The sequence below is a fragment of the Phyllostomus discolor genome, chromosome 3 (genome assembly GCF_004126475.2).
Source record: "Phyllostomus discolor isolate MPI-MPIP mPhyDis1 chromosome 3, mPhyDis1.pri.v3, whole genome shotgun sequence".
NCBI lineage: Eukaryota > Metazoa > Chordata > Mammalia > Chiroptera > Phyllostomidae > Phyllostomus > Phyllostomus discolor.
Genome location: NC_040905.2, coordinates 37,699,300 through 37,712,670, shown reverse-complemented (window position 1 = coordinate 37,712,670; position 13,371 = coordinate 37,699,300). Strand labels below are relative to the sequence as shown.

The following is a 13,371-nucleotide window of genomic DNA, read 5'->3' as shown; positions in this document are numbered from 1 at the left end:
CTCTATAATCTCATCAACAGATGATAATTCACTTTAACAGTTCAAATGAGAACTGGAGTCCCATTCTTTCTCTCTGAAGTTTAGGTTCCTCTCTGTCTGCTGCACATCCAACACCTCAAAGTCAGGATGTCTAAAATTAAATTCATTCCTCCCCTCAAAAGCAACTCACCTGTTCTCCTGCCTTCCAATTTATGACAGGGAAATTTTTTATTTTAAATTAAGGAGGAGTGAAAATGAAGAACAAGTTTATGCAGAAAAGCCCTGAACACCAAGAAAGCTATCTGCAAGGTACAATGGATTGCACAAATTATGAGTCTACCATCACAGGGGACCATTACATCTAATGAAAGAAATTGTGTTTAAAAAGTAGAGAAAATTTTTCAGGTGTCAAAAATGTCCAAAGTAAAAAACATATACAAGATGTTTTTGAAACTGTTTAGATCACACGTCATATATAAAATGTGAGGTCTTTCACTACCATTAATATAAACCACATGAAAATAATGAACATTTTTAAAGAAGAAAAAATACTAAACTAACACACTGTGAAGAACTGCCTCACCTGAACAAGATGAATAAGTGTTGTCAGAATAGCACATCTCAACATATTGTGTTCTTCACTCTGCTTCCAAAGAAGAGGCAAATATTGCACCAAACATCCTACATATGGCCGTATCTATCACAACAGAAGTAGGGACAGCAGAAGAACTGTATTAATAAAAAGGCAACTTACTTCAAGAGACAATGACAGACCTAATTAAGTAACAGACAGAAAATACTTAATATTTACTGCATATGATACAGTAAGCATATATTCTTTGGAAGATAAATCAGACATTACAAAGAGACACAGAGAACTATGGTAAATATTTTTAAACAATCTCAAACAATTACCAAATGTATTACGTGAAATAAAATTTAGGAATATAAAAAAACATATCAAGGCCAGTTATTTTACAGTTTAATAGAAAAATGCTGTTATATCCTGGTTCTACCTTAATAAAACAGCTTAACTGGAAATTCACTATTTTAAAAAGATTCAGCATTTACTCATTCATTCAATAATTATCTGCTGGCATCTTCCAAACATCAGGTCATGAGTACAAAGCACCCAAAAGAAATGGATATAAAGGTAAACATACAAACCCTTACAATGAGAAAGGGTACGTGCAATGGTGAAGGTGTGCATGAGGTATATTAGAAACACAGGAGAAGAACATCCTTTTGAAAGGATAAAACTGTTAAGCCCACTATACATTAAGTTAACCAATTTTAAAAATACGCCCTGAAGCCCACAGCGCAGCTTGACAGTGAGCTGCTTCCTGGAAAATAAAATGGGTCTACACTGCAGCTGGACAGTGCTCCAGCTCTAGGTCTATGCTCACAGTATTTGGAACTGCTCTGACGAGAGCCCTAGCTGAGAAAACAAATAGTAGATATTCACAGCTTCAGTATTATCTATTTCAAGCCCATGAGTAAAAATTAAAAACTGCTCCCAGAGTAAGTGAGTGTTTCTTTATTCTGTTTATAAAACAGCATACATTAAAAGGGTATCAAAAAACTGTAGAATTTTGTGTATCCCACCAAGGGGAATGTACAGAAAAATATGTTAAATATTTGTTCAAATAGTTCAGAGAGGTAAAACTGAGTATTAAAAGACTTTACTTATATTACCTTATTTTCAAATTTGGAATCAAACTACTATAATAGCTAATATGTGTTGAGCACTTCATTTTGCTAAGTGCTCTATCTCAAAGAACACCCAGATAGGCTTATACAAGCATACCAATTAATATGTAAAAATACAGTTTTCAAAATACCTAACTCACTAATACTCATCTAAAAATAACATGCTCTACTGATAAGGAAAAGAAACCAAATAGAATCCTTTTCAAGGAATGGCAGAAAGGAAGTATATGCTATGAATTACAGATAGAGTAGATAGTAAAACCCATATACCCAGTTACATTTGAAAGTCATAAAATATTTTTGTCCCAATCTTCAATGTTCATTAGAATATATGATGTTCTAAATTAGAACTAATGCTCCAAAATGACTATTTCAGAAATCACCCACAGAATCACTGTTGCAAAAGTCCAAAAAAGGACGGGGGATTAGAAAAGAGTAGTAACATAAGAGTCAGACACATACACCATTAGGCTAGGGTGAAGGAAGTCAAACAGTGTATTACTGGGGCAACTGAGGAATCTGAATATGCGCTGGAGATTAGACAACAGTGCTAAATCAATGTTAAGTCCCCTGACTCTAAATCATGGTTTCGATTAAGATGAACAGGTCTAGTATTATGCAGTGAAGTGTCATGATGTTTGCAACTAAAATTCAAATGGTTTAATTTTTAAAAATATGTATAAGCACATATATCAAAGAAAGACCAAGTGTGGTAAAATGTTAGTAACTGATGAAACTAGGTAAAGGATGTAGAGGCAGTGATTTGCTGCAACTTTTCAGAATTTTTCTGGGAGGTCAATAGCAATTACTTGTTTAATATTTTAAAAATACATGGATTTAAGAATGCTTTATAGATATCGGGCTAAATAATAATAAGCCTACAACATAAACTGAACAATCAGCATAACACAATTGAGATAAAGACTATGAATATTAGTCTTTTAAGTTAGTTCATCAAATATGGGAAAATACCCACTTTCATTCATAACACATTAGTAAAAACATGAAAATCACATATGTGACAGTATAACAAATGTTCTAAGAAATGGTTAGATCCACAAGGGGCATTTAAAAAATAAGTTTCTAATGACAGCTCAATTTTGGATAGCATTTTCAACAGAATATTTAATATTACACACGGTTCCTTATACTTTATTCTCTTCCTTCGGGAATGCTTAAGTTCTAAGACTGCTTAATTTCATACCTGATGGTTACATTTTTTTTCTGACTATATATATATATATATATATAGTCAGATCCTATATATTTATAGGATCCTTGCACTTAAATAACTTAAGGTTTTCAACTACTTTTTCAAAAAAGTAGACAAAATTTCTTCAAATAATTACATACTATGGTATAAATATGGTGACTTCATTGAAACTTCAAAATTTAAATATTATGTGTCAGGAAGCATGGTGCAAGACATTTCAAAACATATGCAACCTAATGGGTAAAAATCAAATTTAGTACATAAAAGATTGTTGAAGATTATGTAAATAATGTGTTATTCAAAGGTTAATGTAAGAAAAAGTTAAACAATGAGATCACTAAAAATGTTTTTTGTAACCATTTCCTATCCAACTTCTGAAAACAAAAGTATTACTAGATAGCTATATCTTGTTATTTACTTATGATGTAGTCACCTGAGCTACTTAAATCAATTGTGTTCTGAAAGATGAGTACGGATAGAAACACAAAAGCACTTAAAACTTACTAAGAAAAAGAAATTTCAAACCTTTGGAGAAGAAGGTTTAGTTAGAAGTTTGGAAAGATGAAGGTAAGAAAATTCATTTCTATAAAAAAAATCTTCAAAAATATTGTATTTAGCTGGATGACATCTAATAAGGATTATTACAAATTGCCAAACTGTTTCTAGTCAACTTATTTATTTTTTAAAATAATTTAATTATTTATTTTTAGAGAAAAGAGAAGGGGGGGTAAGAAACATTAATTGGTTGCATCTCTCATGCCCCCAACTGGGGACGTAGGCCACAACCCAGGCACGTGAGCTGACTGAGAATTGAACCAGGGACTTTTCAGTCTAAGGAAGGATGCCCGACTCACTGAACCATACCAGTGAGGGCTGTAATCAATTTTTTAAACACACAACAATTTACTATAATTGCATAGTGATCTGAAGTATATTGGACATTTGTAATAATTTCCTATTCACAAAACATGATGAGCCATGTGAGCTCAGAATTATCTTTACCATTCATACATGGAGACACAGGTTAAACACCTTGCCCAAGCTACTAAACTTACTGGCATGATCACTTTGTAAGATATATAAATGTCTAATTGCTACAGTGTATACTGTTAATTGATATGTCAACTATAACTGAAAAAGGGTTTTAAAAATAAAAATTAGGGCTTCTGGTCAAGATGGCAGCATAGGCAGACGTGGTTCACCTCCTGGTACACCATCAAATTTACAACTAAAATACAGAAAAACCATCACTCAGAACCATCAGAAATGGAGCTGAAGGGAAGTCTGACAACTACACAATTAAAGATACCACGCATCCACCCAAATTGGTAGGAGGGGTGAAGACGCTGGAAAGGCTGGTCCCTCATGCACATGTGATGGATAAAAATTTGGAGGGATAACTTGGGAGCAAGGAGTCCTAACCCCACACCAGGCCCCCGGGCCCAGGGTTCCAGTGCCAGGAAGGTAAGTCTCTACAACTTTTGGCTGCAAAAACCATTGGGTCACTAGAAGAAACTTCTGGAGCCCTCAGCAGTTCCTCTTAAAGAACCCACACACAGAATCACCTATTCAGACTCACTACCTCTGACCTCCAGCACCAGGATAGCAGCCCGAAAGGCACTGGTGGTATAGAGGGAGAAACTGAAGTGTCTGTCATCAGGGTGAGCAGAGGCCATGATCTTTTCTATACCCTCCCCCAAGACAGCTGGCTGGTACCATATCTGAGACTCCATCAACCTGACTAACACTGTTTGACCCACCTTGAAGATCACCAGAGACTCTGCCTAACCCAACTTACAGGTCCACCCAAGCTGCTTTTCCATATGAATAGCTGGTCTTGGTGCATGCTTCACAACTTCCTAAATCCTATAAAACAAGCAACAGCTGGCCTCAATGAACCCAGGGCCCAGCACCAGTAGCAGTCAGCTGAGAGTCACAGCTTGGCTTTGCCTGGAAATCTCCCAGCCCAGCACAAGTAGCAGCCATTTCAGATTGCTTTATAGCTCAGGCAGGACGGTCCCGGGCAAAACACAGGTGGGAACTGATCTTAGCCTGCTCCAACTGGGAAATCCCAGGGCCAGCCTACCTAGTGGACAACTACAGACCATGCTGGAGCACAACCACCCTGCCCTCCCCACTGTACAGCTGATCCTCCACAGAGGGGAAGGTTGGTGGTAAGTGGTCAGTCTATCCTTGCAGCTGACTGGCCTGGGTAAATCCCTCCTATTGATCTGTTGACAGCAACCAAAACTCAACTACAAGAGGAGAGTGTACTCAGCAACCAAAAGGGCACACCAGCAGAGGTGATAGGGGAGGCTATGCCACTGGACCCTACAGGATACCTACTATGTTGGGACACACTACCAAGACAGAGAGCCAAAGCAGTTCTACCTAATACATAGAAACAAGCACAGGGAGGCTGCCAAAATGAGGAGACAAAGAAACGTGGACCAAATGAAAGAACAGACCAAAACTCCAGAAAAATAGCTAAATGAAATGGAGATAAGCAATCAATCAGATGCAGGGTTCAAAACACTGGTTATAACAATGCTTAAGGAACTTAGCGAGGACCTCAATAACATAAAAAAGACCCAGAAACGAAGGATACGCTAATTGAAATAAAGGACAATTTACAGGAAAACAACAGTAGAGTAGATGAAGCTGAGAATCAAATCAATGATTTGGAACATTAGGAAGCAAAACACAACCAATCAGAACAAGAAAAAAAAAAAGAATCCAAAAAAATGAGGATAGTATAAGCAGCTCTGGGGCAACCTCAAGAGGTCCAACGTTCAAATCATAGGGGTGCCAGAAGGAGAAGAAGAGCAGAATTTAGAAATCTATTTGAAAAAATAATGAAAGAAAACTTTTTTAATTTGGTGAAGGAAAGAGACATGCAAGTCTAGGAAGCACAGAGTCCCAAACCAGATGAATGCAAAGAGGTACAGTCTAAGACACATCATGATTAAAATGCCAAAGGTTAAAGATAAAGAGAGAATCTTAAAAGCAGGAAGAGAAAAGAAGTTAGTTACCTACAGGGGAGTTCCCACAAGACTGTCAGCTGATTTCTCAAAAGAAACTCTGAAGGCTCCAAGGGCTGGCAAGAAACATTTAAAGTCATGAAAAGGAATGACCTACAGCCAAGGCTGCTCTACTAAGCAAAGCCATCATTAAGAATCAAAGGGCAGATAAACAGCTTCCCAGGCAAAAAAAAAAAAGAAAAAAAGGAAACTAAAGGAGTTTCTCATCACCAAACCATTATTATATGAAATGTTAAAGGGACTTATTTAAGAAAAACAAAATCAAAACTATGAATAAAATGGCAAAAAATACAAATCTTTCAACAACTGAATCTAAAAAACAAACTAAGCAAACAAGAGAACAGAGACAGAATCATGGACACAGAAAGTGTTTTTTGATGGTTACCAGACTGGGGGGTTTAGGGGAACTATGGGGAGGTGTGGAGATTAAGTACAAATCGGTAGTTACAGAGTAGCCATGGGTATGTGAAGTACAGTATAGAAAATGGAGTAGCCAAAGAACTTACATACATGACCCATGGACATGAACAATGGTGTGGGGGTTGCCTGAGGGAGTACAGTATGCTGGGTGCAGGGGGGGCAAAGGGGGAAAAGTTAGGGCAACTGTAATAGTATAATCAATAAAATATAATTTAAAAAATAAAAAAATTATAACTAAACAATACAAAATATTTTTAAAAACATGTTACCCAAGAAAAACAGCAGAAACAGGAACTCGAAATGAGCTTAAACATGGTTTTAATGACAAACCCTCTCAATATCACTTATAAACCAATACCGAAATGAAATGATGTAATTAATGTAATTAAAACCCTAAGTGCTTTGAAAAGTGTTAAGTTATTACTACTTTTACGCACCAGTTCCAAATCTACTAAAAATGATTGCAAATGCCTCCAGACTGCCACTGGGATTGCATAATGTTGAGTGTGAATACTAGCAATGCCACTAAGACATCTGGACTTTATATTCCTTAAAATCTGAAATTGTTTGAAGTAAATTCAAAACTCCTACCCAAAGGTTTCTGTGAGGATTAAATGAGAAATATACTCAAATCTCTTGGCACAGATGCTGGTAACTTGTTATCACTCAATAATTGAGAGCAATACTCATCAACTGCTTTACAATGAATAAACAAGCCCAACACCAGAACTCAGTAACAGATGCGGAAACAGTCTCCAAGTCTGTGGACTCCAACTATGTCATCCTTCCCTAATACCTCATATATTCTCTCAGTGCTTTTCAAACCGAATATGGTGAACTAGGACATAAGAAATTACATGGTAATTACAGTGTGATTTCCTGGGTTATCAATTTTTCACAAAGATTAGGAGTGACAAGGGAAGCTAAATAATTGGACAGTTAAATGAAAAATTAAATGTTAAAACCTTTACATTCTTTATGTTAATTCAAACACAGATATAATGTGCAATAGATCACAAAACAATTATTAAGGTAAAAATAACAGACTTGCTAGAATATTTACATTTGCTCACAGACACTTGTGGCTAAGCCCTCAAGCACACTGTATTTTAACAAGTGTTATTAACTATAAACTGAATTTGACAAGAGACATAAAATTTTACTTTCTAAACACCTATATATTACTGATTCAATTTTTAAATTTTAATTTTAAGTCATTTTTTAAAATCTGAAGCATAAACATGTCAAATTTTGAACATATAACTGATATCACAATTCATAAATTAGAAGCATTTTAATAAATGTTTTTTCTTCTAAACAATATATAAAAGTCAATTAATGAATTCTACATATACTCTACTTACCTCTCTAACATTTATTTTCATGATTTAAAACAGAATTACCTGCATGTTGACTCTTTCAATCACACAAGAAAGGACATGTAAAACATGCATCTTTGTGTCACATTCTGTAACTTGCTGCAATAACTGAAAAAGTAGTGTGAACATAGTTTCCAAGTACTGCAAGTCAAAAGGGAAAAGGTTTGAAATAGAAATGTGAGATCTTTCCACACAGACAGAAAATAATGTCAAAGCAAACAATACAAAACCTTAGAATTACCTAAACACCTTCAAATTGTTCCAGTTACCAATTTTAGTGACTCTTTTCTTTAATGCTGCTAAATGCATCTGGTTTAGAATTTAACTCACCCACAATGTTTTCATATGAAAATTGGGTCTAACATTTTGTGTTTGAATTTTATACTGCTAAACTGTTAACTGTGCCTTGTCACGCCCTTCCACATATGCCTGCTGGTGTGCACGGTCTAAGCATCAGAGCGACAGGAACACCAACTATGGCACTCACGTACCATTGCCTGATGTGGCCCTTACACATGCTGCATGGAGATACAAACTTTTATAAATAAATTCTTGTAACTCTAAAAATAACTGAATACCTCTTATTCAGAAATAGAAAACAAATATCCTATGTCTGGCAATTAAAGCCTATATTATAAAAAGCATAGCAAGAATTAAGAAATAGCAGATACCAGATGCGTAAAAAAAGCACTTGTTCTTTCAGATATTTGGTTCATTTTACTACGGATTTCTTAAACATATTTCTTTCACCCAAAAATATCTAGTGATTCCCTTTTAAAGAAGACTCTCTGACTACAAGTTTGCCCACAATAAATCTAGACATTTTATCACATAATTTTCTTTCTTTTTTTTTCTGGCAGGGCCAATATACATGAGCTATTTATTAATTTTTTAAATTAAATTTACTGGGGTGACATTGGTTAATAAGACTATGTAGGTTTTGAGTGTAGATTTCTATGATATATGATCGTAATGTTGTCTTCGTCTATGACTTTCAGTCTTAGACCCCAAATATGAGTGGAATCATATGGTTCTTAGCTTTTTCTAACTGACTTATTCACTCAGGACAATATTCCCAAGGTTCATCCCTGTTGTGGCAAATGGCAGTATTCCATCTTTTCTTATGGCTGAGTAGTATTCCACAGTGTAATGTTTACTATATCTTCTCTACCCAAACATCTACCAAAGGACACTGGGGTTGTTTCTATGTCTTGGTTCCCATGAACAGTGCTGCAATGAACATAGGGGTGCATAAATCTTTGTGAATAAATGTTTTCAAGATTTTCTGGTAGATACCCAGAAGAGGGATTACTGAATCGTATAGTAATCATATGGTAACTCTATTCGTAACTTTTTGAGGAACTGCCATACTGTTTTCCGTAGTAGTTCTACCAGTTTACATTCCCACCAGCAGTAAGAGTTCCTTGTTCTCCACAACCTCTCCAACAGTTGTCATCATTTGTCTTATTGATAATGGCCACTCTCACATGTGTGAGGTGGTGGCCCATTGTAGTTTTGATTTGCATTTCCCTAACAGCTAGTGAAGTTGGGCATCTTTTCATTTATAGGTTGGCCATTTGTATGTCTTCTTGGGGAAAGTGTCTGTTCAGGTCCCCTGCCTGTTTTTTAATGGGACTGTTTGTTTGATGTTGAGTTGTATGAGTTCTTTATATATTTTGGATATTAACCCCTTGTCAGAGTTGTTGTTTGCAAATATCATCTCCCATTTGGCTGGCTGCCTTTTTGTTTTGTTGGTGGTTTATTCTGCAGTGCAGAAGCATTTTAATTTGATATAGTTCCATTCATTTAATTTTGCCTCACTTTCCTTGCATTTGAAGTCAAATTTAATAAAATCTTCTCTAAGACCACAGTACATGAATTTAGTATCTATGTTTTATTCCAAGTAATTCATAGTTTGAGAACTTACTAGGTCTTTGATCCATTTTGAATTTTTGTATATGGGGACATTTTGTATATGTAGTTTTATTCTTTTGTATGTGGCTTTGCAATTTTCCCAGCACCATTTATTGAAGAGGCTTTATTTTCTCCATTGCTGTGTTTTTAGCTTCTCTGTCAAAAATTATTTGCCCATATACACGTGGTTTTATTTCTAGGCTCTCAATTCTGTTCCATCCGTGTATCTGTTTTTCTCCCAATACAATGGTGTTTTGATTATCATTGCTCTGGAGTATACTTTGAAGTCAGATATCTCTGGCTTCATTTTATTTCCCCCCCTCAGGATTCCTTTGGCTATCCAGGATCTTTTGTGGTTCATACAAATCTGGTAACTTTTTTGTTCTATTTCTTTAAAAAATGACATTAAGATTTGGGGATTGCACTAAATCTGTATACTGCTTTGATTAATATGGACATTTCAACTACTGATTCTTCCAATGCATGAACACAAAATATCTTTCCACTTCATTGTACCTTTTTTCAATCTATTTTAATAATGCTTTATAGTTTTCAGTCTATAGGTCCTTTATATTCTTTAAGTTTATTTTACTTTAATTTTCTTCTTTTGTGGCAACTGCAGAAGAATTGGTTGTTTTTTTTCATTTCCTTTTCTGAAATATTTCATTGTCAGTGCATAGGACTGCAGTGGATTTTTTTGAACATTGATTTTGTGTCCTGCAACTTTACTGTATTTGTTTATTGTTTCTAATAACTTTTTGGTAGTGTCTCTAGGGTTTCCTATATAAAAAAGCACTTCATCTGCACAAAGTGACATTCCCAATTTGGATGCCTTTTATTTCTGTCTCTTGTCAATTGGTTTGGCTAGGATTTCCACAACTATGTTGGATAAGAGTGGTGACAGTGGGCATCCTCATCTTGTTCCTGGTTTGAGAGGAAAAGCTTTCAGTTTTTTACCAACGTGCATGTTAGGTGAGGGTCTGTCATATATGGCCTCTGCTATGTTGACGTACTTTCCTTCTATCCCCATCTTGTTGAGTGTTTTAATCATAATGAGCATTGCATTTTACCGCAGGTTTTCCTTCTCAGAGCAAACACTACTGCCCCAATTTTACTATATTTAACAAATGCTTATCAATATATTTAACAAGTGCTTTTTGAACATCAATTATGTTAAAATACCATGCCAGGTACTAGAAGTTGAGTGATGAATAAAAAGATGAATAAGACTTATTATTCTGCTTTTCAAGTAATTTTCAGTCTAATGTAGGATAAACATATAAACACAAACAGCAGAGGGGGATAACCTAAGGAGCAGAAGTAAAACATATGTGAAATGAAATTACTAGATGTTTTATAACCAAATAAAGAAAAAGTTTAGCAGTCAAGTCCAACATAGATGAAGACACAGCTAAATAAAAACAAAGAAAAAAAATTGAACTGTTTCAAACAAAAATTACGAATAAAATTACTTTCAAAATAATCAAATATAATTTTTAATTCAGCTTTAATAAATAACACACATATATATAATTTCAGTTAAAGAATAACACTTAATATGCAAAATACACAAGCAGAAATTGTCATAAAACATAGAAATAAATGTTCTTACCGGTAGAAACTGATCCGTTCTAAACTCAAAATCATCAACAGGTAAGAGCAGTCAAGGAGTACTAAGAATATTTAAGATTTACCAGGAAAAAAAAATATATATAAAAACAAACTATAATAAGCCAATCAAAAATTACACTTTAAACTACATAAATTAACAAAATAATAAATAATTTCAAAGTTTTAAAATTCTTTAAGGATATTTAACTTCAGAGTTGTAGCTGTTTCAATACGAACCTAAAAGAAAGCATATCATGAATTTTGAATCTTTCTAGAGCAACTAAACATCATTAACATCAAATGACAAAAAGTTTATTCCAAATAACTTTCTTCACTCCTTTTGTTAATATTAAAGCTACAGAACATATTAATATCTAGAAATAAAAGGACTCTCCTTACTCAGCAAGGGCTAAAAATAAAAAGTAAAGCACATAGCATATAAGAACACAGAGGGGCATTTAAAATGACAAATAAAAATAGTAACAAAAATTAGCTCTGTCTGAACTATTTAAGAAAACAAAGTACTTACCACAGAGAAACAAAATGAATTTTGCACTGATTCATGAGTAATGGGGAGGAAAGCAGAACTTGAATTTACAGAATGAAGAGATGGAGAATGTTACCGAAAATGAGTAGAAGAGAGCCTAACACAGTTCCTACAACACTAGTTGTTCAATACGTAATAAATAAAGGCAAGAAAACAAAACAAAAATATTCTCTCTTAACAAGACTGTAAACATGACTTTTCAAAGAATAAATTCAGACCTTATGAAAAAAAATGAAACCCTAAGTATCCAGAACTGGATCTAGACTGTGAACTCAGCCTGTGAGTCCATGCTACACCTCCAGGTGAACGAAACCTGAGAAAACTCCTGAAAAGAGAAAAAAGGCTAATTCTGTACTGGAGCAAACAAGTGCCATCAAGATGTCAGAAACTTTGGAAGGACCCTAGGAAGTGTGAGAGCAACAGAGAAATGAACAAGAAGAAACTACAGATCAACATTACTTCCAAATGTAAGAGTATTCAGACCCTTCCATGCCCAGCAGCAGTGAGAACGAGCCTTGGGGTTAAGTGTCAGGATGGTGGATTTGAGGTCCGGACCTGGACCTGCCTAATAATACCCGACCACCTCTACAGCCTGCCCCTAGCAGTGAAGGGGACCCCTCACACTGAAACAGTAACCACGCTGCTGGGGCCAGACAGAAATGGCACCATATCAGGGACTTAAGACCGGCAGGAAAATGTAAATAAGGCAGATAAAAGAATACTGTTGAAAGTAAGTTATCTGCTAAAGAGAAATAGAATAACGACTTCATAAACTTTTATCCCTGTTTCCTAATTCTTTCAATAAACATTTTATAAGACTTGACTCCATGCTAGGCATAAGAAATACTGACATAAATACTATTATTTGTACACTGGTACTATTACTACTTGGTACTACGCATAGTACATTTTGTACTCTTCAGTAATAAAGTCAAGATCACTCCATTACACAATCTGATGTATTGCTTCTGAAATACACATGCAAATAAGTTTCCTAAAAGGATAAGAAGCACCTTCAACTTATTTGTCTTCTTTAAGAAAAAAATTCTAAAACTCACTTTCATATAATATGGATACCAGACATATGATTACAAAAACCAAAACTGACTACTGAAAACTTTCTTAATTAAGGATTCCTTTCTTCCCAGTTTTGGAAAGGCCTCATATTTTGCCAAACACCAATTTTTAAAAATATATTTCCTTTTGTGAAAACATAGACTAGCCCAGAGTTTAAAACCTGCAGCAGTATTTGGAGACACAAGAATGAACAAATGGAAAGACAGAATCAAAACTTTAAGGGAGAAAGATGGATAAAACTGAGAGACCCATAAAAGGCAGAGGAGTGGAAAGACTAGAGAATGTCAATGCACTCTGTAAAATACCTGCCCAGACTACAGTTGTACCTCCCAGTGCATCAAGATTCAATGGCATGTACAGGCCACCAAAAGTCCCATTAACTGCCTTACAACCTTGAAAATCTGCTATTTTTTCAAGATGGTCATTTCTTTGCTTGATGGACAGCAACTGCAGCACATACCACCTCCAAACTATAAATCT

The 13,371-nt window shown here is 35.1% G+C and overlaps 1 protein-coding gene across 3 annotated transcripts in view; it reads right to left on the bottom strand.

The window, feature by feature from the left end:
• Positions 1-13,371, bottom strand: part of IPO11 (importin 11) — a 184,072-nt gene that overhangs the window by 102,145 nt on the left and 68,556 nt on the right. For all 3 annotated transcript variants that reach the window (XM_028508702.2, XM_036020322.1, XM_036020323.1), the window contains exons 17-20: positions 11,471-11,504; positions 11,269-11,309; positions 7,767-7,883; positions 563-676 (exon numbers count right to left, since the gene is read on the bottom strand). In XM_028508702.2, coding sequence (XP_028364503.1) covers positions 563-676; positions 7,767-7,883; positions 11,269-11,309; positions 11,471-11,504 — 306 coding nt within the window. The remainder of the gene's footprint in view (positions 1-562; positions 677-7,766; positions 7,884-11,268; positions 11,310-11,470; positions 11,505-13,371) is intronic.